The 25,729-nt window shown below is 34.3% G+C and overlaps 4 protein-coding genes across 4 annotated transcripts; 3 read left to right on the top strand and 1 right to left on the bottom strand.

Moving 5' to 3' along the window:
- The first annotated feature begins 258 nt into the window (after positions 1 to 258).
- Positions 259 to 8,290, top strand: LOC147383773 (putative protein S-acyltransferase 4). The gene is made up of 6 exons (XM_086426829.1): positions 259 to 625; positions 2,093 to 2,272; positions 2,820 to 3,128; positions 4,119 to 4,346; positions 6,627 to 7,117; positions 7,932 to 8,290. The coding sequence occupies exons 1-5, from the start codon at positions 530 to 532 to the stop codon at positions 7,113 to 7,115; spliced, it is 1,302 nt and encodes a 433-aa protein (XP_086282955.1). The 5' UTR covers positions 259 to 529; the 3' UTR covers positions 7,116 to 7,117; positions 7,932 to 8,290.
- A 2,352-nt stretch (positions 8,291 to 10,642) lies between these two features.
- On the top strand, positions 10,643 to 14,242 carry CRD1 (dicarboxylate diiron protein, putative (Crd1)). The gene is made up of 5 exons (XM_086426185.1): positions 10,643 to 11,140; positions 12,322 to 12,386; positions 12,526 to 12,853; positions 12,958 to 13,056; positions 13,841 to 14,242. The coding sequence occupies exons 1-5, from the start codon at positions 10,691 to 10,693 to the stop codon at positions 14,102 to 14,104; spliced, it is 1,206 nt and encodes a 401-aa protein (XP_086282311.1). The 5' UTR covers positions 10,643 to 10,690; the 3' UTR covers positions 14,105 to 14,242.
- A 2,214-nt stretch (positions 14,243 to 16,456) lies between these two features.
- LOC147383771 (proteasome subunit alpha type-3-like) lies at positions 16,457 to 24,173 on the top strand. The gene is made up of 10 exons (XM_086426186.1): positions 16,457 to 16,650; positions 16,751 to 16,790; positions 16,871 to 16,954; positions 18,955 to 19,028; positions 19,867 to 19,953; positions 20,049 to 20,133; positions 20,277 to 20,323; positions 21,252 to 21,317; positions 22,685 to 22,775; positions 23,916 to 24,173. Exons 1-10 carry the CDS (start codon positions 16,547 to 16,549, stop codon positions 23,985 to 23,987), a joined length of 750 nt encoding a protein of 249 aa, XP_086282312.1. The 5' UTR covers positions 16,457 to 16,546; the 3' UTR covers positions 23,988 to 24,173.
- Positions 24,174 to 24,778: 605 nt separating this feature from the next.
- Positions 24,779 to 25,729, bottom strand: LOC147383770 (agamous-like MADS-box protein AGL103). The gene has a single exon (XM_086426188.1). The coding sequence runs from the start codon at positions 25,727 to 25,729 to the stop codon at positions 24,779 to 24,781; it is 951 nt and encodes a 316-aa protein (XP_086282314.1).

Raw genomic sequence — 25,729 nt, 5'->3', positions numbered from 1 at the left:
CTACTATTGCCACACCAATTCCTATATAAATCACCAAACGATTGTGCACAGTTGGTGTGGCAATAGCAACTCTAAAAATAAAGGATTTTTATGTTGGTGTGCTATCAACAATTAGTGGTGTGCAACTAGTTGGTCCCTAAATAATTTAAGAAATTAGGGTGTAATAAGTTAATTTTGGGTGCCAATAGCAGCTCTTTTTATTTTTTTTTAAATCTCTTACGTATTTAGTAGAGCTGACACTAAGAATGACATTGTTGTTTTCCCGCGAAAAAGTCGCGGGAAATTGGAAAATCCGCCGAGTCAGTCGTTACGAGAGAGAGAGAGAAAACAATGAAGAAGACGTCCTTGGATTGATCCGTTAGAGTATTTTGAGCAAAGGCAGCTGGTTTTGATCGACAGAGACAGACGAAGAAAACACCAACCCATTACACTTAAAAAAAAACAAAAAAATTCTGTATCTTTCTTTGAAGAACAAAAGTTCAAATTTTATCTTAGATGGGTCTTTGAAAAAAATTCAATCTTCGATCTTATGATCGAAAATCAAGATCAGAGTCTGGGTATCTGTTATAAAGATATGGCCTCGCCCATACCCAGGATGGTTTATCAAGAATGGAAGGGAAGCAATGTAAGGTTTCTTCTCTTTTTAAAAAGTTCATGTTTTTGCCCCAAATTTCATTTCTTTTTATTGCTTTAATGCTGTTGTTTGATCATAAATTGAATTTTGAAGAATGAATTTGAGAAGGGATCAATGTGGGTCTTCCTTTGGTTATGTCTTATTTTGATTTCTTATATCATGGATTTGATTTGTTTGATCATTATATGAATTAGTTTTTATTTTATTTTACTTGTAAAGGATGGTTTTGGAAAGAAGGCTATGTGGGTCTTCATTAGATTATTTCAGAATCACGAATTTGGTCTCATCGGATGATTTTCTTGATTGGGAGTGCGTGTTTGATCGTAAAATGAATTGGGTTTTTGTGTGTGTGTGTGTGTGTGCACTTATGAAGATTGAATTTGGAAAAGAAGCAAATAAGTAATGTGGGTCTTCATTAGATTATTTCAGAATCACGAATTTTGTCTCATCGGATGATTTTCTTGATTGGGAGTGCGCGTTTGATCGTAAAATGAATTGGGTTTTTGTGTGTGTGTGTGCACTTATGAAGATTGAATTTGGAAAAGAAGCAAATAACCAATGTGGGTCTTCATTAGATTATTTCAGAATCACGAATTTGGTCTCATTGGATGATTTTCTTGATCGGGTGTGCATGTTTGATTGTGAAACGAGTTGGTTTTTTTGGTTTTTGTGTGGGCACTTATGAAGATTGAATTCGAAAAAGAAGCAAATATGCAATGTTTCATTCATTAATTTCATGTATTTTTGTTAATCGTGGATTTGGTATTGTTGGATAATTTATTTAATCATGATATGCTTGTTTGATCCCAACAATACTTGTATTTTTAGTTCCCCTAAAACAAAAGAAATACAAATTGTAGACTCCCTGATTTTTGCATATTTGATCATTAAATGAAAGCATGGGATTTTCCATTTATTTTTAAATAAAGTAAATCGAAAATGAAATTCCAGCAAATTAACCTTCACAATCAAATCTTCGTTTGTTTTAAGTTTAATACATAAATTTTGTTTTTTTTAATTGCTTTTTTTTTTTTTTTTTTTTGGGTTTGTGTGTGCTTGTTTGGTGGTATCACGGTAAAATTATAAAAATAAATTGATATTGGAAACCAACAATTTATTTTAGTGTTTAGGAAGTGACCTCAAGATTGGACCTCACATCGCACACCCTGACGTGAAAGTGCATGGGAACCGTAGATGCTTTTCACCAAGATACGAGTGATAAAGCATCTATGGTTCCTATCCACTTTCACGTCAAGAAGTGCGATATGAGGTCACTCGAGTACGACTCTTTTTCTTATGTTTAAGGAGATCAAATCTGTGAGGTTGAATGTGAGTTTGAAAATTAGTGTTCAACTTGTTGAAAATATACTATAGTAACATAATGACTTTATGCGATTCCGGATGATTTATATTTTGTAGACCAACTAACACTAACAAAACTTCTTTTGTTATTATCAGAGATTTATTTGTGGTGGGAGAATTATCTTTGGTCCTGATGTGGCGTCGTTGTTCTTATCGACACTCCTAGTAGGAGGTCCTTCATTAGCATTTTGTTTTCAAGTGATTCTGAAGATCAAAGAGAATGGTTATCTTCTTGGGTATCCTGTACTCTTTGTGGGAGTGATTGTCACCATTTTGGTTAGTAATTCTTTCTCTTTATCTAAACCATAATATATAAAGGAACGGTTATTTTATAAGTCATCAAGGCCTATAAAATCAAATCTTTCTCTATTACTAATGTCAATTAAAAGTAAACTAATCCTTTATATCGAGAAAAAAATATATATATCGGTCCTACTCATCTTAGATTTTGGAGAGAGAGACAATTTTGATTTAAGATTTTGAAGAATATTTACCAAACAATTAAAAATAGACTAATCCTTCATATCGAAACAATTAAGTGTAGGGAAACATTATAAAGTATAATTTGGCAATAGAACATGATTTAACATATTTCATCGATTTCTTATGTTTTGAACTTTCCAATTTCTATTAGCATTGTGTTTGACACTACACATCTATGTCCAATCCTACATGTTAGTATGGAGGCTTGGGTGTGTGTGTTTGTGTGGTTGAAATAGAGATAAGTTTGTTCCAACATGCAAAATAAAATCACGTCTCCTCACTAATCTATCAATGGTTCAATTTGAAACCACTAAATCTAATGCTTTGATGAATTATGCAGGAATTGGTGTTTCTTTTCTTGACATCTGGTAGAGATCCGGGCATTGTACCTCGAAACTCACGACCCCCTGAATCGATTGAATCATTTGACATAACTACCCCATCTATGGAATGGGTCAATGGGAGAACCCCTCATTTGAAATTACCTCGAACAAGGGATGTCATTGTAAATGGTCATGCGATAAAAGTGAAGTATTGTGACACTTGTTTCCTATATCGACCACCCCGTACATCCCATTGCTCGATCTGTAACAATTGTGTTCAGAGATTTGATCACCACTGCCCATGGGTTGGTCAGTGCATTGGAGTAGTAAGTAATGTCAAAATTCAAATACAATGTTGTTTAATTCTTAAAAAAAATTATCATGATCATTTCCAATGTTATGTGTTGATTGTATATTTTCCTCCACTCTTGGGTGTGTCATACCCCACTTAAGCCCTGTGACCCTCTTATAATCATAGTTCTCCTCTCCAAGAGATCCGTCTTTTGGAGTAGTTAGTTGGTTAACATGGTATTAGAGTGTTAGGTTCGTAAAAGTCACAAGTTTGATTTTTTTCCATCCTTATGGGTGAGGGGGAGTGATGGGTGTATATTTTCCTCTAAACTTGGGCGTGTCATACCCCAGTTAAGTCCCATGACCCTCTTATAATCATAGTTCTCCTCTTCAAAAGATCGGTCTTGTGGAGTAGTTGGTTGGTTAACATGGTATCAGAGTCCTAGGTTCGTATAGGTCACGGGTTCAATTCTTTCCATCCTTATGGATGGGGGGAGTGTTGAGTGTATATTTTCGTCCAGTCTTGGGTGTGTCATGCCCCAGTTAAGCCCTGTGACCCTCTTATGATCATAGTTCTCCTCTCCAAGAGATTGGTTTTTTTAGAGTAGTTGGTTAGTTAACATGGTATTAGAGTGTTAGGTTTGTATAAGCCACATGTTCGATTCTTTCCATCCTTATGGGTGAGGGGGAGTGTTGAGTATATATTTTCCTCTAGTTTCGGGTGTGTCATACCCTAATTAATCCCTGTGATCGTCTTATATTCATAATTCTCCCCTTCTCCAAAATGCCAGTCTTTTGGAGTAGTTGGTTGGTTAACATGGTATCAAAGTGCTAGGTTTGTATAAGTCATAGGTTCAATTCTTTCCATCCTAATAGGGGAGGGGGGGGGGAGTGTTGAGTGTGTATTTTCCTCCAGTTTTGGGTGTGTCAAACCCCAGTTGACTCGGTTAAATTGATTTTTTCTTAGTAATGTTTAATTGGTTTTGCTAGAAACTGACGAGCCTCCTACATGTTGTTCTTTGCAGCGTAACTATCAGTTCTTCTTCTTGTTTATATCAACCTCGACTTTTCAGTGCATCTATGTCTTTATTTTTTCTTGGGTCAACCTAATTGAGCAAAAGCATGACAACTCTATAAGGACAACAATGTCAAAACAAGCCATATCAGTTTTTCTCATAGTATATTGCTTCATAGCCTTTTGGTTTGTTGGCGGGCTCATGGTTTTCCATTCCTATTTGGCTTGCACAAACCAGGTGATCTTCATCCTCCTCAATTGAAAAACTTAATGATGGAAATAAGTGAACATTGATATATGGTACTAAAGAGTGATAAATAAATATATGGTGTTGCTGAGCACCATAGATTTTGATAATGTTTAGGACTTGTGCCAAACATTTTTCAATATATGGGCTAGAAGTTTCGGAATAGGCTGCTTTTTTGTGAGGATGAACTCTATGGTGAATAGATCATCTTCACAAGAAATTAGCTCATTCCGAAACTTCTAAGCCCATCAAAAGTGGTTTACAAATAATTGACAGTCTACGATTATTCAACTTGTAAATTGGGGCAAGACTTCTAAGCCCTATATTGAAAAATGTTTGGCTTTCTTTAAGACTTACGAATGCTCTCTATATATATTTATAGGGGAATGTTAACGTCCAAGACCTTATGAGGACGTTAGCATTCTCCAACACTTTATTTTTCTAATAATACCCCTATTCATTTTATTTTTTAGTGAAAACAAATAAGGGTATGTTGGTCTTTACATAATAAATGCTTGTTTGCATTGATTGCCAAATCATTTATTATAACAAAACATTTAATTCTAAAGATTAAATGCCCTTAGCATTTATTATGAAAGATACAAGTATTCATTACATAAATAAGCATTTTTAATGTAAAAAAAATTAATATACCTTTGTCTTTTTCACAAAATAACAAAATAGATAAGGGTATTATCAGAAAAAAAGTGTTGGAGAATGCTGACGTCCCCATGAGTTCTTAGACGTTAGCATTCCCCATATATATATATGGGTCCCATTCCACAACAAACATTTTGGCAAAACATTTTTCAAAACATGGGTTATAGGTTTTGGAATGGGCTGATTTTTGGTGAGGATGATCTCTACGGTGAGGAGATCATCCTCACCAAAAATCAACCCATTCCAAAACTTTTAGCCTCAGTTTACAAGTTGAAAAATTTTGGACCGTCCATTTTTTGTAAACCATTTTTGATGGGGTTAGAAGTTTTGGAATGGGCTGATTTTTGGTGATGATGATCTCCTCACCGTAGAGATCATCCTCACCAAAAATTAGCCCATTCCAAAACCTCTAACCCATGTTTTGAAAAATGTTTTGCCAAAATGTTTGTTGCTGAACATTTCCCTATATATATGTTTTTTTTTTCAAAATGAGAAAATTGGAGCAAGCCACCCTCTCTGTCCCCGCCAAGCATGTGGCTCACATTCATGGTGGTTTGGTCTTGGGGCGCACCATTTGATGATTCGATCTACACAGATTTTAAAAATAAAATAAAATGTACTTAATCGATCAGCTAACTGTATATACGTAATTTTTTTTTATCTTGTTGCAATTATTATTAATTTTTATAGATTGTTCAAAACAATAGAGAGAGTTGCTATTGGCACCCCAAAATTTTACTTATTACACTCCAATTTCTTAAATTATTTATCAAATCCCAATTAAAGATTAAAACACGTTCTTCAAACATTACAAAAAGGTTTAGCTCAAATTATAATCTCAACTTTATAACACTCGTTCAAACAATTTCAGTAGTTGTTTACAATTATGATTAGGCTCATATAAAAACCTAAACCCAAAAAGTTAAAATCTAGCAAAAAAAAAAAAACAAAACAAAACAAGAAAGTTTCTATTGACACCCCAACTTTTACTTACTCTCAACCATTCGCTTATTCCTTTATTTTTAAGTGGGGTGTAATAAGTCAAATTTGGGGTGCCAATAACAACTCTCAAACAATAGATAAGTGAGATAGTCAGGAATTAACATTATTGATTGGGTTGGCTTCTTCATGTTCCCATATTCTAACTAAGTTCAATACTTAGATCTAAAATAACTATACTTAATGTGGAATGCTAACATCTAAGATTTTACGGGACGTTAACAATTTCCAACACTTTATTTTTCTAATAATATCCCTTTTTATTTTGTCTTTTAGTAAAAAGAAATAGGGGTATGTTGGTCTATTACACAATAAATGCTTGTTTATATTGATTGTCAAATCATTTATTATAATAAGACATTTAATTCTAAAAATTAAATGCCCTTAGCATTTATTATGAAAGAGACAAGTATTAATTACACAAATAAACATTTATTATATAAAAAGACTAATATATCATTGTCTTTTTTACTAAACAAAATGGGTAGGAGTATTATTATAAAAAAAAAAGTGTTGGAGAATGCTAACATCCCCATGAGCTCTTAGACGTTATCATTTCCCATACTTAATTTACTCATATATTCTCATCCTTGCTTCTCTTGCTCAATGCAGACAACTTACGAGAACTTTCGATATCGATATGATAAGAGAGAGAATCCATATAATAAGGGAATACTTGAGAACATTAAAGAAATATTTTTCTCAAAGATCCCACCTTCAATGAACGATTTTCGAGCATGGGTATTGGAAGATGATCATATAGAGATTGGGTCCACTACTCCAAATATTGGAGGTGTAATCAGCTCAAAAGAGAAAATCGACATAGAAATGGGACATAAACTCGTAGAGGATGGAAGTATCCCGATTAATGATATTTTGGAAAATTTGGATTATAATAGTATCGAGGCCAGCTTGAAGAGTAAGGATGGAGATGGTGGTATTGTGGTTGATCCATATTTCTTTCCTACAAACCAAGAATCAAGAGACTTGGAACAGAGTTCCAACAACGGCGAGAGAACCATTGTAGATGCCAACGGTGATGAAGGTAGTAGCTCCCACCAAACTACGACTACGACTTCGAATTCGAATATGCAATCATAAAGGTAATTTGTCTTTTATTTCACTTTTTATTAATGTAATATTGCTCAAACTTATGGTTGGAACTTGGAAGCTTCTCTTGATTAGAAGAAAAAAAAATAGTTTGTTTATAACATACAACATACGTTTGTCAAAATCATTGTCACCAAATTCTCCGACTTACTGACAAAATCGCAATTAAATTGTGACCTTTTCCTTCACCGATTTAATCACGACTTTTATGAATTTCTCGATTAAATCATAAACTTCAAGTTTACAATGCATGGGCTTTCTAGTGAGAAGGATATAGTTAAAAAATGCAAATCTAGGTCATGTGCAACATGAATATATGTTTCATTCACCCCAATGAGTCACGATGAACTACTTAATAGATTCATTTTCTGTTTCATTATTACATTTTTTTCTATAAACCAAAGATGATAATCACCCCAATTCATATGTAAATCACCAAAGAATTAGCACACATCTTGGGTTGGCGTTAGCGAAAGTTCGTGTGGCAATCGAAGCTGCAAAGCTTGCATCCTAGCCTAAGTTACGAGTCAATTTAGGTGAATTAGTTGTTATTCTATTATGACATCACGAGTATTAAAGTGAATTATGCATCTTGAAGCCTAACATGATCATTGAATACGATTGAGTGTTCCATAGCAGCCATTGATAGTTCGATACCCATTTGTGACACTTTCTTCAAAGTTTAATTCCTAGCTCAGCTTCATAATCTAATTATAAAGTAAACTCATTTGCACCTAAAATAGTAGGATTCGTAATTTAGTTTCATTTTTATATGGTTGTTTCTTTTAATTCTTCGTCTTTTAACAGGTACTGCCACAACAGATCTTTGCAAATGTCGGATTAGTCATGATGCACGCACGTCGAATGTTAAGCTCGTTGTTAAGGATGCTTTGAGTTAGTTCTCAACTGTAAAGGACAAATGCCAAGCTCAAGAATGTCATTTATACTCTATTTAAACAAACAAAAAACAAAACAAAAATTCTTCTTCTGTTCAGTTAAAACTTTAGACTTGCAATTGTTAGCTAGTAAAATTACATGTTTGAGTGCAAATTAGGTTGTGTTGATGCTCTCTTTTTTGGGGACTAATTAGTTGTATTCATTTTTTTATTTTTGGTGTTTTCTCTCTTTATAGAACATGAAATAATTGTCAAATTTATGGTAAGAAAGTGTAGAATTTTGTTTTGGGAAATAGGAACCTACTTAGTGTCCCTTGTCCATGACATCCCGTAGTGTCACTCATGAACTTTATTGGTCGAGTATGTAAGATCACTGTCGTTCACTCTATATCGAAGTCATAAACGTGTTTGCTTGATAACTTCGAGGACCCGTTATTGGAACGGCTCATCTCTCGTCACCCATTTAACTTGCTTAGCTTGATTCGGTGATCAACACTCCCATGTTTGGTGTTTGTTGGTTCGGACCAACAATGTCGTGTCCCCATGTCACTCTATTTTCCCTTGTTGACACATAAGGCTAACCGACACACGTGTGCATCACATTATCCACACTCGCACAGACGATAAATGCCTTAATTACTATAAATTCTGACAATGTCGATCAACCATAAGAGAAGTTGGATCAATCAAAGTGTTTAGGATCAAATCATCTTTCTCATTTTGCATGCCCTTTTTGGATCATGAGTCACGACTTGATGACACAGTTTGTGAACTTGTTCGAGACCAAGATGACTTGGGCGAGTAATTTGGGTCACAAAGACAACTAAGTGAAATATTTAATATGAAATGTCGAAGATGAGTTGCCTGATATTTTGAAAATCTTAGCTGAGTCAGTTATAGAATAATTGATTTACGATGATTTAAATGCTTGTGATTTATTTAAAAATAATAATAATCGAGCATCTACTAATCCATTTTATAGTAAAAAAGTAATATATATGGATACAAATTTGGGGGGAAAAAGGAAATTTTATTTAAAGGACCATAACAGAGGGATTTATTTCTAAATAGTTCCTTAGTTTTGTGCGGTAGTTTTTTTATTTATGGTCGAGTTCACAATTTTTACTGTCGAACTCACCACTATTTATTGTCAAGTTCACCACTTTTCATCCAAAAACTATGAAAAAAAAAGTGAAAAAAAACCTTGATTTTTTTACATTTATCTTTAAAATATTTGAAAATGACTTCTTTTTCTTGCTTAAATTCTTTCTAACGGAATGAAGTCTCTGAAATTCGATTAGGATGTCAAAAATCTAAAAATTTTCGATGAAAGTGATGAGTTCGAATAGTTAGGACATTCAATCGTGAGAAATGTGGGAGATGAGGTCCAGGGATTATTAAGAAAAGAACACTTACTATATGAATTCGTAAGAGCCGCACCAAAACTTAGGGACTATTTAAAAAAAAAAGGTCCCTCCAATAGGGTCCTTTAAGTAATTTTTCTAAAAAAAGAACACATTTTCAGTGGTGCAAAAATCAATTCATACTGTAATAAAACGAAGGCCACGTGTCATCATATTAACCAATTATGTTAATAGCCCAATTGGATGAAGGGTGCAACATGATCAGCTTACACGTGTCAAATTCTCATTTAAACTCATAGATTTCCTTGGATGAGATGAGATCCATAAAAACCCCAACGTGTCATCATATTAACCATGATAACATAGGACAGATGCTATTTGCACCTCAATTTTTATTTATTACACCCCGATTTCTTAAATTAACATTAGAAAGACTTGGTTTAATAATCTAAACCTTGGAAAACATTATAACACTCGTTTAAAAATAAAAATCTAATAAAATAAAATAAAAGATGAGAGAATTTTTATTGACACCCTAATTTTTACTTATTTTTAATCATTCATTTTTATTATATTTTTAGGAATGAATCTCTAAATTGTACATTGAATATGTTGAAATTTCGATTTTGATACACTGTTCATTTTAATTCCCAAGACATGCACGTGGTACACTATTCATTTTTTACGTGTCTGCAAACTCAGTAATTCGTCACTTTTAATGTTTATAAATTCATAAATTCATCACTTTTAAATTTACGAGTCCATAGATGTGTAAAAGTAAATAATTTTTACTGTGTACATGTTTTCATAAAGAGTCGTGATAATATGACGCCCCATTCTAAGAAACGCACCCATCACAGAAGTGTAGATCATTTTCCTCGAAATACATAGAATCATAAATATTTTTCTTGTGTATCCCAAGACATTTGATCTACGATTCTGTGATAGGGGCGTTTGTCACAGGGGTGCATCATATTATCACGGTTCTTTTGTAAATAACATGAATGACGTATCAAAATCATAATTAGAACAAAAGTTGTGCATGTTTCTATAAATATCGAACTATTTTAATGGGATGTAATAAGTAAAAAGTGGGGTGCCAATAGTAGCTCTCTTACATACACCCATATTGGATCATGAGTGTAATATGATGACTTACACGTGTCAAAAACCCATTTAAACTCATAGATTTCATTGGATGAGATGAGATCCAATAAAGCTCACTCTTTCATTCCTTCCCACTCCCACCATTATCTCTCCTCTCCCTCTCTCTCTCTCTCTCTCTCTGCTAAAACTTCCTCCAAAAATGGCTACAGAAATGGCCCTCATAAAACCCATCTCCAAATTTAGCAGAACCACCCCTAAATTTAGCAACCCAAGACCCACAACTCTCACTAGGCCTTTTTACTCCAAAATCAAGATGGCTTCCTCATCAGTTACTAGAAAGCCCAAGAAAACAGGAATCAAGGAAACCCTCTTGACTCCAAGATTCTACACCACAGATTTCGATGAAATGGAGACTCTATTCAACGGTGAGATCAACAAGAATCTGAACCAATCAGAGTTTGAAGCACTTCTCCAAGAATTTAAAACTGATTACAATCAGACCCATTTTGTTAGAAACAAAGAATTCAAAGAAGCTGCAGATAAGCTTCAAGGGCCTCTTAGACAAATCTTTGTGGAGTTTCTTGAGAGATCTTGTACTGCTGAGTTCTCTGGGTTTCTTCTCTATAAAGAGCTTGGTAGAAGGCTTAAGGTACGTCGAATGATCACCACCGTTGATTTCTTTAAATGGGTGTTTCAATAATCCATCTCGAAGTTGAAATCCAGTGATGGATTTTTCGATTTTGACTTTTTATTTATTTATTATAAATAGAGAGTTGCTATTGCCACACCAATTGTGAGCAATTCTTTGATGATTTACATAGGAATTGGTGTGGTAATAGTATCTCTCGGATGACAAATCCATCTAGAAGTTGGATATAATTAAAATTTTGACTTTTTAAGGCTTAAACATGAGCTAATCTACCTTAAAATAAGAAAAAAAATTATAATTATTTAATATAAATATATATAATATTAAAAAAAATAGAGATTTTATTGCCACACCAACTTTTGCTAACGCCATTCCAATTCATATGAAAATCACCAAAGTGTTAGGCTACATCTTGGGGTGGCGTTAGCAAAAGTTGGTGTGGCACTAGAAGCTCTCTAAATAATAATAAAAAATGCAATCTTTTTAAAAATTGCGATTAAATCACGATTTTAATAGTTATTGATTAAATCGATTTTTTTTTTTTAATCAAAGTCAGGATTAATAAACGATTCTTGGAAAAAAAGAATTTACAGGTTATTTTTAGCATTTTTTTGAATGTTATTTTATAGTTTAATTAATATATGAAATGCACATATATTTTTTACATTTTTATGAGAGTTGCTATTGGCACTCCAACTTTTAGTTATTACACTCCAATTAAAAATAAAGAAAATAAGTGAATGGTTGAGAGTAAGTAAAAGTTGGGGTGCCAATAGAAAACTTGTCGAATTCTTTGCTTTATTTTATTTATTTATTTATTTAGGATTTTATATGAGCCTAATCATAACTGTAAACAACTACTGAAATTGTTTGAGATTGTTATAATGTTGAGATAATAATTTGAGCCAAACCTTTGTAATGTTTGAACAGTGTATCTTAATCTTTAATTGGGGTGTGAGAAATAATTTAAGAAATTGGAGTGCCAATAGCAGCTCTCTTTTTTATTATCCCCAAACCCCAATTTTGTCTCTATGATTTATATACCTTACAAATAAAATCAGTTTTATTTCATAAATTCACATTTTAATTCTTAAAATATATACCAAATTATAGATTTATGGCTATTTTTCTTCTTTCTCAATTTCCATTTAAATTAATATTTGGGAGCATTATTTTTACAGAAAACCAATCCCGTGGTGGCCGAGATTTTCTCGCTCATGTCCAGAGACGAAGCTAGGCACGCCGGGTATGCAATTATATATGCATTATTTCTTTTTATTTTTATTTTTGCACCACTAAATTATAAAATATATATGTTTAAGAATATAAAGATTAGCAAATAAAAATGTTAATTTAATTTAATTAAAATTTTTTTTTTTACACAGATTTTTGAATAAGGGTCTATCTGATTTCAATTTGGCATTGGACTTGGGATTCCTCACAAAAGCTAGAAAATACACATTTTTCAAGCCCAAATTCATTTTCTACGCTACGTATTTATCCGAGAAAATTGGGTATTGGAGATACATTACCATCTATAGGCACCTTAAGGCCAACCCAGAGTTCCAAGTTTATCCAATTTTCAAGTATTTTGAGAATTGGTGCCAAGATGAGAACAGACATGGAGATTTCTTCTCTGCATTGATGAAGGCGCAACCGCAGTTCCTCAACGATTGGAAGGCCAAGTTGTGGTCTCGATTCTTTTGCTTATCGGTATTTTTCTCATTTCTAATTAATTTACATGCAATGTGTGTGTGTTTACCGTCTGAATCAATCATATACAAGGCAATGTTATTTGGATTGTCGAATTTTTGTAGGTGTACGTGACAATGTACTTGAACGATTGCCAACGAACAGCATTCTACGAAGGCATCGGACTTAACACAAAGGAATTTGACATGCATGTCATCATCGAGGTAATCGTGCTTTTTTTTTCTTCCATCTTCTTCCCTGTGACTACCCTTTCTTGCACCGATGTTTTACGCTTATAACTAACATTTCACGAAAGCCAAACTTCACGGGCTTCTCTATGTCTTGATTATATGAGAAGCAGCAACAACAACAAAGTTTTACGACAAAGGTTTTGGGTTGGTTAAATGAATTTGTTCCTCCATCCCACTCTGTCCAAAGCCAAGTCTTCTGCTACTGAGAGTGTATTTATATTTATTTTCATTGTATCTATGCACGTTCTTTTAGGTTCTCCTCTCACTCTTTTAGAACTTTCAACTAGAATATTTCTTCTAATTAGGACTGTAATTGGATTTCTCGAACAAGCCCAAACCATCTCTTAATTTATATTTCCTAGTCATATTTGGGGTGGTTAACTGGATTTTTTTCCTCCATCCCACTTTGTCCAAAACCAAGTCATCTGATACTGAGAGTGAATTTATATCACTTTCACTATATCCATTCACGTTCTTTTAGGTCTTCCTCTCACTCTTTTAAGATTTTCAACTCGAATATTTCTTCTAACTGAGACTATAATCAGATTTCATTGAACAAGCCCAAACCATCTCAGTCAACTTTTTCTTAGTTTATCGTTTATCAGAACTACTACTACATTTTCTCAAATGCGTTCATTTCTAATTCTCTCTTTCCTAATCCTTCCGCTCATCCATCTCAACATCATCTCTACTATACTCATTTTATTATTAATCCATTGATGATAAAAGTTGGGTTGCTAAAATTTTGATTTTGCAGACTAACCGCACGACAGCTAGGATTTTCCCAGCAGTGCTAGACGTAGAGAACCCGGAATTCAAGAGGAAGTTGGATCGGATGGTAGAGATCAACGAAAAGCTTCTTGCCGTTGGGGAGACCGAAGACATACCCTTGGTGCAGAACTTAAAGAGGGTACCACTCATTGCGGCATTAGCATCTGAGCTCTTGGCAGCTTATCTCATGCCTCCTATTGAGTCTGGCTCCGTAGATTTGGCGGAGTTTGAAACGCAACTTGTTTATTGATTTCTGTATGAGACATCTGCGACTTTGTTTCAACGATGCAAACCTTGATTACAATTGTTAATTATTACTATAAGGATCTTGTATGAAACTGATATGAGACATTTATTTGATGAGTGTAGCTATTGTTTTTCAAAATTTGAGCCAAGATGATTTCGATCTCAAATGAAACGTTTAGGAAGCAATTCCCAATGAAATTCTGGATCGTATACTTTAGAGATAGAGATGAGTTGCCCAATCTTGAATGAGTTTTTAGAGTTCATGTCTTGAATCCACAATGAAAAACAATTCTCTGAAAGAGTTGAAATTAAATTGATAATAATAAGGATGAACAAAAAGTGTCTCTTACAATGTCTTCAATAAACTTTTAGATTCCTAATTTGATTCTACTTCCAACTGCATCCGTACTTACCAAAAAATCTATTTTTTTCCTAAAATAGTAAAGAAAACTAGAAACTGAACCCCCTTTCCACCAAAAATAAAATAAAAACTGCTACGGCCAAAATAATATAGACCTAACCGAGTTCAACTTCAAATAGAAATTTAAACTGCGAAATAGTCTTCTTTTTTTTTTTTTTTAAATGTCTGTGGTTAATGTTGTAGGTCTTATCGATATCTTTCTAATGGTGCATTACAATATCACTAGAGTTTGTCAATGCCTACAACATGGGCACCCTCTTGGGGTTAACAGGGCAAAAGAGAAAATTAATAAAGTTGAAGGGGTATTATTATTATTATTATTATTATTATTATTATTTTTTATTTTGTAGGGAGGGGGGGATAAGGGAGTAAAAGAGGAAAATAATAAAATTGGAGAGGTATTATTGATGAAGGTGTAAAATTAGGGGTATTTTTGAAAAGTGGAAGAAGAGAAAAAGTAAATAAGATAAAACATGCCCTTTAGATATGTTATTTATGGGATATAAATCTAGAGACAAAGAGAGTGGGATCCAACCTGATTATATAGATTTTTGATTATCGACAATAAAATTGTGCTTGTGGAAAGCTAAGATGTGCGGAGATAATGTTTATGCTTTGTCAACTTCATTTTTTCTTATCAATCGATTGTAAAGTTGTGCTTATACAAAGCTACGGTGTATGGAGGTAATGTAATTTGCTCTTTCAAATAGATTTCTTTTGATCCAAGCATGTTAGAAATTCATTTGTAAATTGTCTTACAAGAACGGCCCTTGTTTATCTGAATACATCTTGTGCTTGAGCTCAACTCGCTTTAAATAACGCCATCGGGAATCCTAGAATGATGCATCAATATATCAACCATGAGGGAGCCCACAAAGAATATATATTTTCTTCTTTGGCATGTAGAAGGCAAGGAAGAGTTGGATAAAATTTGCAACAAGGGTTGGCCCCTCTTATCGTGTGTTCAAAATTGTGTGATTTCCTAACTTACTCTGTTGCACATTGGAAAATTTTCGTGGAGTTGAGGCATATGAACATAGGGATTATTAATTTACAAAAATGCCCTTCCATGATGTTAAATGACACAACAAATTATAAAGCTAGACTATTTATTTTCAATTTTTAAAACAAAAATTTAAATTAATGATAATGACAACTCTAATTCATAAATATTAAATTTTTGTCGATTTTGGTTCTAGTTCCAAAATAAACGGAATCAGAACCACCAAAAATCATGGGTACCCATTTCTAGTCCTCAAGAATTGAATGAGAAAAAAAAATGCAAATCATTATATATATAAAAAATTAACATATTATCTAAAAAATTATTAACTTAATTATAATTTTTTATACTAAAATATAAATTAATGATTTTTTTTCAAAAACACAAAATTATCTTCTTAAAAAATAATAGATTTTTAGAAAAAAGAGCGCATTTTAAGCACTAATCCATAATTTATATGAAAAATTGAAGAAGATTATATACCATGCATTAATTTTGAAATAAAAGGATTACGGAAATCATTTAAGGTATAAAAAAATTTGACAAAACAAATCGATTCTGAGTACTTGCGGGTACCCATTGGATAGAATATAACAGCTACAGTTCCATTTTAGACTTAACTCTAATCGGTTCCAATAAAAAGGGACCAAAATAGAGATTTTCTATTTTGATTCCAGTTTAGTTTGATTAAATGAGTACCTATTGACACCCCTAAGGCTAGTATTGGGTTTGAGGTCGGGCTTTAGGAAAATCAGGCAATCCGATGTCTATGCCCGACCTAATCCGATTTGATTTTATAAAATAAACAAAAAAGCCCAAACCCAACCCAAACTAGCTAATCGTGACCAAACCCAACCCAAAATCGGGTTGAACCCATCGGGTTCGGTTTGGCCCGCCCAACACCATCTTCTACTCTCATTTTCTTTGTTTCTTGTGATCGAAGAAAGCTTCTTAGGTTTTTGGGTAAATTTTGAGTGATTTAAGAACACAAAGTAGAAGAAAAAGAAGAGAAGAAGAAGAAGATGAGTAGCATAGGAACCGGTTACGATCTGTCAGTCACCACATTCTCTCCAGATGGTCGCGTTTTTCAGATCGAATACGCAGCCAAAGCAGTCGATAACAGTGGGTACGATCGATTACTCATGATGGGTCTTCTGTTCTTCAGTTTTATATAACTGGGTTTCTTTCAAAATTTCATTTTTTTTCTTCGATAATCTTGTTTACAGGACTGTTATTGGGATCAAATGCAAGGATGGGATTGTTATGGTAAAGCTCCTTTACATTGGGTTTCTCTAAATTTCCTCTTTTTTTAGGGTTTAATGTTAGCTTTGATGGGGTTTGTTTAGGGTGTAGAGAAGCTCATAGCATCAAAGATGATGTTACCTGGTTCGAATAGGAGAATTCACTCGGTTCATCGCCACTCTGGCATGGTAATTTTCTTTGGGTTTCCTTTTTTATTGTTTAATTTTAATGCTTTATTTTTATTTTTGATTAATTTATCTTCTCTTTAAATAATTCCTGATTTTGAGGTTTTGGAGAACACATTTTTCATTTACAAAGACTTACCTAGAAAAATTATCATATATGTATGTATTTATTTCGAAATCGATAAATTGGCTTTAAATTATAGAATTTTTGTATGTTGGTGTAAAATGGCACTTGTCATTGTTAAACAACCAACTACTCCAAAAGACCGATCTTTTGGAGAGGGGGAGAGCTATGAATATAAGAGTGTCATGGGGCTTATAACTGGGGTATGACATACCCGAGAGTGGAGGAAAATATACATTCTACTCTCCTTACCCATAAGAGTGAAAAGAATCGAACCCATGACCTATATGAACCTAGCACTCTTGATACTGTGTTAACTAACCAACTACTCCAAAAGACTGATCTGTTGGAGAGGGGGAGAGCTATGAATTTAAGTGGGTCATTGGACTTATAATTGGGGTATGACACACCTGAGAGTGGAGGAAAATATACACTCAACACTCCCTCTCACCCACAAGGGTGAAAAGAATCGAACCCGTGACCTATACGAACCTAGCACTCTAATACCATGTTAACCAACCAACTACTCCAAAAGACCGATCTGTCGGAGAGGGGGAGAGCTATGGATATAAGAGGGTCATGGGGCTTATAATTGGGGTATGACGCACCCGAGAGTGGAGGAAAATATACACTCAACACTCCCTCTCTCCCTCTCTTTCTTAGGGTGAAAAGAATCGAACCCATGACCTATACGAACCTAGCACTCTGATAGCATGTTAACCAACCAACTACTCCAAAAGTCCGATCTGTTGGAAAGTGGGAGAACTGTGAATATAAGAGGGTCACAAGGCTTAACTAGGGTATGACACTCCTGTGAGTAGAGGAAAATATACACTAACAGTCAAGTGACCTTTTAAGGTTGTTATGGATCCTCCACTACTTGTATTCGGATAGAATGGATGTTGAATGCATGTAGAGCTTAGGAAGTAGTAATTATGTTAGAAAAAATGGGTTTAAAAACAAAACTAGAACTATTTCAAGAAATGATTGCCAAATATGTTAATAACCATGCTACCAGCTTTCACCCTGTAAAGGCAGGCTTGAAAGCTGGTTCCATTTGAACGAGTGTTCCAACCATTTCATTTGTAGGGGTGGCAGTGGACCTCTACCCAATCTGCTCGAATTGCCGATGATAACCAGCCTAGCCCGAACTATAGGATTTCATAAAGCACTGGAACTCAACTTGAACCGCTTAAAAATACTGCTACCCAAAAAGGGAAGCTTTATCAAAATAGTGTGGATTAGCTTGGTCTGAAGCTGTTCGGAATTCATTGGCTGTCTCACTAGACCATTACAATGTGGATATGGAATTTATGCTTTATATTGTATTGAAACTTTAATGTATAAGGATGTGTGGAGTTTGAGTGAAGTATTTTGCCAAGGATTCCACTATTATAAACTCCTTCGAAGTTTCTTTTTCTATGGAAGAATATTTGAATGGAGGTTTCATTCTCACAGGAAAGAGGAGGTATATGATATTAGAGTGTTTATCTTTGGGGAGGGGAAGTTGGCGTTTCTTGTCATGACTTGTTCTTGTTCTTTGATACTTTTTGGGTTCTTATTTGAATATATATTTATCATGTTTCTATTTCCTAAACAAGTTGCAATAGACAAAGTTTTAAATCTTGATCTCGTTAGGTTTTTCAGTAGGTTAACAAAGCAAAACGTCTCAACTGAGACAAAATGAAGGTGGAATGAATTTGTTTTTAGAAAAAACAATACAAATCAACACACCCATTAGGGAATTGGGAGGATTGTTTGTTTCATGCATTGTTTGTAATGGAAGTTGATTCTGAATCAAAAGCAGCTTTGCCCTTCTGTTTCTCTTGTTCTCGTTTGCTTGTAAGTGTCTAAGCTTATGGTGCTTTGCCAATCGCAGGCTGTGGCTGGATTAGCAGCTGATGGGAGGCAAATTGTTGCACGAACCAAGTCTGAGGCAACTAACTATGAAAGGTTAGCATTGTGAAATCACTTGTCAGCATTAATATGAATATCTGACGAAACCACCCATAAAATCTAGAACATCCCTGTGTACTTCGAGGCATCGAGCTTCTGAATTGTCTTGTTTGTTGTCGCCGTCAGTACAGTAGATTACCCACAAAAGTCGGTATCGGTCAAGACCGATATTGACCACAAAACGTTGAATGTTTCTGGAATGTATCGGTTTATATTGAATATATCGGTCGATACCATATCAGTTTTTTCATTAACTGAAACATTCAATCGATACACATAACACACACATGTCATAAGTTTCATATTCGAAATAAATAGAACAGAAAAATATGTGAATATGGGAAATAATTCGGGGTTCGGATATGTGAATATGGGAAATAACACATAAAAATGCTAAAATAAAAATAATCTGTGATTTTTTGTTTAAAAAAAAAACGTCTATTAAATCTGATTAATCGTGATTTTTTTTGAAAACTTCACTATTTTTTTAATCGAGAACAATTAAAATAATGATTTTTGGGACAAATCGCAGGTTTTTGTCACTATGAGTATAATGCATCTTCCTGTCTTTGCATATGCAAAGGGGACCATAATTGTTTCATTGTATCAGTTTTCATCCTGTATGGTACGTTTCATTCCCTCAATTTATCACCATGTTAATCCATACCACTATTTTAAAATATGGTTGCACGCCCATCTAAACAACTTCATGATAAACTTAGCTGGACATCTTGGACAAATTCATTCACAAAAACCCAAAGATAAATTGCATCATAGTGACTCATTTACATTGTTCCATATGTTCTTCTATAGTTTGTGACGTTCTCATTTGCAGGGTTTATGGGGAACCAATACCTGTTAAGGAACTCGCTGAACGTGTTGCTAGTTATGTGCATCTGTGCACTCTTTACTGGTGGCTAAGGTTTGGGAGCATATGGTCTTGCCTTGTACCTATTGAAACATTTTCTTTCTTTCTTTTCCTACCATACTTCCCCCCCCTTTTTTTTTTTCTTGCAGACCTTTTGGGTGTGGAGTAATTCTTGGAGGTTACGACCGAGATGGACCACAATTATACCTCGTTGAACCTTCTGGTGTTTCCTATGTGAGTTAGTGCCATCAAAACCGAAGCCATTAGGGATACTAAGAAAATTCAGATTTTTTTTACAAATAAGTTTCATATTTTTGTAGTCATGTTTTATGTGATTCTTTCTATTTCTTAATTTTACTTTGGGAAATTTGTTGTAGAGGTATTTTGGCGCTGCGATTGGAAAGGGAAGGCAGGCTGCTAAAACGTAAGTACTTTGTAATCTATTCCTTTCTCAGGAACCTAAGCAAACGCATTGCTTAGGCCCTTATACCATATGGACAGTTTACCGATGGCATAGTGGTAAATGCGTACATTGAGGGGAATGGGACTTAATGGACCGAAAAATAAGGATAGAACAACCATAATCATCTTTTTATATAATAAAAATCCTAAACATGTTCTTCTTTGGAAATTTGTTGATTGTTTGCCCTGTTCTTTCTTCTTTTTTTAGATGGGTAAAAACAACTAATAAAATGTGGTTGACATGACCAACAAAGAAGTACAAAACAAGCAAAAACCCCAGAAAACAATCAAGAAAGCCTACAAACCCAATCCCAACGCCTAATGAAATCCTCAAAGAAGACTCCTTTGAACTCTTCAAAGGCTTTACACCAAGAATATAAAAAATCTTTAATTGACACAATAATATTATTTATCGAAAGCTTCCTTTCCTTCAAAGACCCGTTGGTTCCTTTCTTTCCCAATACCCCTGTAAATGGCAAAAGGAGTAAGAACCAGAAAATGCACGTAGTCAAGGAGAAAAAGATTCCGAAACTATCCAAGACTCGAATTGGTCTCTGACCGATAGAGGAAAGCAGCCCAAAATGCCAAAAATGTCTGCATCCCATTGTTAGACTGTTATTGTCTACTTGGTGATTGCTTATATATCCTCTCCTTGCACTTGTTAAGAAAAATTCACTCCTTTTTTTATTGGTGTGTCACGTGTTCTGAACTTGGAAATAAATGAATGATGATTTTATTTGTATGTTAATTAATGGTTTGAAGGAAAATTATCCACATCTCACTTCTACTATTGAAATTTCTCTTGTTGCATGTAATTGTCTTGATTTTACATTCTTATGCTGACACATTTAGATGGTTCTTCTGATATTGTAATTGGATGCTATGGACAGAGAGATCGAGAAGTTGAAGCTTTCCGAAATGACTTGCAGGGAAGGGGTTATTGAAGTTGCCAAGATGTGAGTGGTTATATTTGTCATTGTTTCTTCTGTTCTCTTTTCTGCAATAGTTGTCCTCGAATCACTTTGATTACTTGTAGAACTTTACAATTCGATACTCTTTTAACTTTGATGCATGTTTTTATTTTTACATATGAAGCACTGACGTGGCCAATCTAGACTGTCCATCAGATAGATGACCCTCCAAATTGGCCATTTTGGTAGTGGTTGAAGTTTAAAAATCTGGATTGTACATTTAAACCGATATTTAAAGTAAACTTGTTTTATACATATGTGGAGCATGGACTAATTTTTTTATGACAATAATAGTCATGTTGAGCATGATCTGCTGTTCGGTTGGATTGTCCAACATCAAATCCCCATGAGCCCACTAGCAGGAGTAAGAACTTATCAACTCATGTATATATAATATATAAATGTGTTGATGTGCATATATCAACATATAGGATCACTTATTATTTAGTGCATGTTTTTCTTATACAAGAGTGTAATACATCCTCTTTTTTTATAGGTTGTTTAGCTAGATTTTTTTTTCTTGTATTATTTACTTTTTGCACTTATATTTATACAAGAATAATGGTTTTCTGACACCCCCCCTAGAATCATAGATTATTTCCTCGGGTTACACTACTGCACATATTTATGGGGATGTACAGTTGTGTATCCCAAGGGAAAAATCTATGGTTCTAGCCCATGCCATGTCAGGGGTGTATGTCAGAGGGGGTGTCAGAAATTGCGTCTCTTTATACAATAATGCATGTATCGCTGGTAAGGACAGTGACAATTTTATCAGGTCAAGAAAAAAAGTAATAAGGATCAGGGGAAGAGAACTCCCTATTTTTTTATGGTAAACTGGACTTGAACTCACGACCTCAAAGTTGCTTTGCAATGTATGAAACCAACTGTGCTATGGGTCCAAGCCCAACATTTAGATTAATGTTAATTGTCCTTGGAGTGAAAGCTGAGTCATGAAATGAGTAGTTGTGAATCTTGTGACAAAGATTGTTTTGTTAGAATGGTGCAATTTTTGGATCCAAACTTTTTGACAATTTCTTCTACGCCCTATTTGTAGCGTTACCAATCTAAAATATTGTTTTCTTGGAATTAGTTTGTTAACTTTCAACGGTATATATATTTAAAAAGTTGCATTGGTTGCAATTATCTTTTGATGGGTAACATTGTTTGCAATTCAGAACAGGTAATTTTTAAACACTTCAAAAGCTTGTAAATAGTTAGCTTTGATACTTGAAGGAAGCATTCTTAGTTTTTCATGTCATTTGGGTCAATCTTTTTTTCCTTTAGATTTTCTTTAAATTTTTAGACAAAAATTATATAAAAATGACACATTTTCTTTTTCTGCCACACAGAATTTATGGGGTACATGATGAGGCAAAAGACAAGGCCTTCGAATTGGAAATGAGCTGGGCTTGTGATGAGTCAAACCGCCAACATCAGAAGGTAATCTCATTGTTCTTAAGCTGAGGAGGAAACCTTCCTTATTTTTAGAGAGCTCTATTGCAACACCCAACTTTTTGCTAACATCACCCTAAGATGTGTGCTAATTCTTTGGTGATTTACTTATGAATTGGCTTGGCATTAGCAAAAGTTGGTGTGCCAATAGAATTTCTCTATTCTTTTTAATCTTCAAGGCCTTCTTAATCTGAGACTTACATTGTCAAGCAACTACTAGTCTAGTCATATCCACGATTAGTAGAATAGATGAGTAGTGGGTGGGCCTAAAACATTTATGATTTTGCATGCACACGTGCCATGTTTACGACTCAACCCGCAAAAAACTTGAGGGGTCATCTTCCAAAAACGCAAATGTTCCTGTACATATTTAGTGCTATATGTAGGAATCAACGTTGATGATTTGGACCCGTCCCATACATATAAACCATAATTTGAGGCTTCTCAATTAGGAATTTGTAGGTCAAAATTTGTTCAAGAGAACTGCTATTGGCACCCCAATTTCTTAAATTATTTAGCACACCTAATTTAAGATTAAAATGCAGTATTCAAACATTACAAACGTTTGGTTTACTTAAGTGCTTCAACATCACAAAGTGTTAGGGCGCCCCCCCCCCCCCAAATCTGATACATGCCTCCATACGCCCCTTGACGTGGCATGTGCTAGAATCATAGATTATTTTCCTCGGGATATACAACTGCACATATTTACGGGGATGTACAGTTGTGTATACCAAGGGAAAAATCTATGGTTCTAGTCTATGCCACGTCAGGGTGTGTGTCAGAAAATCATGATTTTTTATATATATTTTAAATGGGGGCGTAATAAATAATAGTTGGGGTGCCAATAGTAGCTCCTTTTGTTCACTGGATGATCATAACCTTCCTAAGAATCACATGCTTTTGTATCTCTTGGATTGTCCAAAAAATGAAACAGAATTAAATGGCTCAGAATAATTTTCTTTGGCTAATTGTTTCTATAATCTGATCAATTTGAGTTTGAATCATTGAGAACCCCAATATGATCAAAGTGGGCAAACTTGCATTTTCGGTGATTGAAACAATGAGAAAAGTAGGAATTAGAGTTCATTTTTATACTTATTTGTATTTTATTGTGATATTTCTCAGGTTCCAGAAGAGCTTTTAGAGGAAGCAAAAGCAGCAGCCAAAGCAGCACTTGAAGAAATGGATGCAGATTGATAATTTATCGCCGAATTCTATTTCGTATTATTACGCTTTTGTTACAAGTTATTTCTTCAGATTTTCTACTTAAAACTGAATGTCACCATCGAAGATTAAAAGGTAAAACTATCTGTTTGTCGAAATTTTCAGAAGTTATTTTTAAAAAAATTGAAAAATGAACACAAAATCTCTTTTTCAATGACATTCAAGTGTTGTGTTTGGATGCAAAATTTCCTTGAATTGGGCAACTCAACCCCAATTTTTTTTTCTTTCGTTGTCCACTTTCGTGCAATACGAGAGAAAAAAAGATCATTAATCTGATGGAACGAGTTCGTGGCACGATTCATCAAGGTTGGATATTATAGAAAATCATTTTTGCGAACCGAATCGTTGTGTTTTTTCTTATTGGGTTTAGTTTCTCTTCAGCCCAAAACATGGTTTTAAATCTCGTCCAAGTTGTCTTCATATCGTCCACTAACAAGACAAGTTGACAAGTCATCTCAAAGACATGATTTGTGCTAATTCTAAGGGTTTTTTTTTTTCAAATCTTGTCCGAGACAACGAAAATAATTCGGATGTATCGTCCGAGATAATTAATCAACAATTATATAAACCAAATTAATGCATAATCAGTGAATCATAATCAGACTGATTTACAGTTTAATCCAACTTCATAAAACCTATAAATCAGAAAACCATAGTTTTCTAGAAATTAAAAAAAAAAAAACTAAGAAATCAAAACTTTACAATCTACCATAAAAATCAAAATTCTAAGCTAATAAAAACTATATCAAGTGTGTTTGATTCCCTTAGAATCTAGTACTCCTGTGCATGATCTGAGAATCTTGATAATCAAAATGATTATCGAACGACTGAAGATTCATCTGGATCGATGTCCCTGGCGTCAGATACGGTGTGTACGGACACAAAGCTGATGTACCCATATTGGAGAATTCGATACCATTCAATGTCTTCATCCCCTGATCATAAAGAAATGGACGGTTCAGGGATGGATAAGAGAAGCTCCCAACGGGCCCACTATTGAAATCGTGGTAATTATAACCATTCATCGGCATCATCGGAGCCATCGGTGCCATCAGTGGGCCACTATCAAATATTAGTGATGGGTCGCTGAAATGCTGATCAAGTGGTTTCATAGCAGTAATTGGCTGCACATGCATAGAATCATTCCCAATGTTCCCAAGATAATTACTTTGCAAATGACATGGGTTTTGATTCTGTGTTGCATGGGAGTACTCAAACTTCACTGTCTCTCCTTCCATGATCCTTTGCTTGCCCTTCATCAGTCCAATTTTTTGGTTCATCATATCAAGCTTAGAATCTAATGTGAGAAGAAGTTGCCTCAATTGATTCTCGGTAAAATCATTGATTCGATCATCCCAAGTTGGATACTCTACCTCGTTCTTTCGACGCATTTTAGTGAGTTCATCTTCGATTTTCTTCTTTCGATCCTTAAACATGTCAAAGAGATCGAGATTTCTCTTCCTACGATCATCGCTATCTAATAATTGATATCGATTGATGATCCTATGAACTTCATCATAATTCTCTGGCCATATTTCTGGCTCAATCGGACGGTCACCTTGCTTGGGTCCATAGATGATCAAACACGCATCAACACTACATAATGTTGAGAACTCATAAGTTTTCTTCTTCAATCCTTTCTTTCTCTTTAGAAAAGTTGCATTTCTAGATTTCTCTTTGGCTATTAGTTCCATGTTGAGTTTCCCACGGCCCAT

This window comes from Akebia trifoliata, chromosome 15 (genome assembly GCF_017979445.1).
Source record: "Akebia trifoliata isolate Shusen 1 chromosome 15, ASM1797944v1, whole genome shotgun sequence".
NCBI lineage: Eukaryota > Viridiplantae > Streptophyta > Magnoliopsida > Ranunculales > Lardizabalaceae > Akebia > Akebia trifoliata.
Note: the sequence above shows the minus strand (reverse complement) of the source record. Positions and strands in the feature narration are given on the sequence as shown.

Bases quoted from the DNA above. Each gene is read 5' to 3' on its own strand.
- CRD1 (XM_086426185.1), top strand. From the start codon at position 10,691: ATGGCTACAGAAATGGCCCTCATAAAACCCATCTCCAAATTTAGCAGA. The intron at 12,854-12,957 runs GTATTTTTCTCA...GAATTTTTGTAG, and splicing joins CTCGATTCTTTTGCTTATCG to GTGTACGTGACAATGTACTT. The intron at 13,057-13,840 runs GTAATCGTGCTT...TTGATTTTGCAG, and splicing joins ACATGCATGTCATCATCGAG to ACTAACCGCACGACAGCTAG.
- LOC147383771 (XM_086426186.1), top strand. From the start codon at position 16,547: ATGAGTAGCATAGGAACCGGTTACGATCTGTCAGTCACCACATTCTCT. The intron at 19,029-19,866 runs GTTAGCATTGTG...TCTCATTTGCAG, and splicing joins GAGGCAACTAACTATGAAAG to GGTTTATGGGGAACCAATAC. The intron at 22,776-23,915 runs GTAATCTCATTG...GATATTTCTCAG, and splicing joins CAAACCGCCAACATCAGAAG to GTTCCAGAAGAGCTTTTAGA.
- LOC147383773 (XM_086426829.1), top strand. From the start codon at position 530: ATGATCGAAAATCAAGATCAGAGTCTGGGTATCTGTTATAAAGATATG. The intron at 2,273-2,819 runs GTTAGTAATTCT...TGAATTATGCAG, and splicing joins GAGTGATTGTCACCATTTTG to GAATTGGTGTTTCTTTTCTT. The intron at 3,129-4,118 runs GTAAGTAATGTC...TGTTCTTTGCAG, and splicing joins TTGGTCAGTGCATTGGAGTA to CGTAACTATCAGTTCTTCTT.
- LOC147383770 (XM_086426188.1), bottom strand. From the start codon at position 25,729: ATGGGCCGTGGGAAACTCAACATGGAACTAATAGCCAAAGAGAAATCT.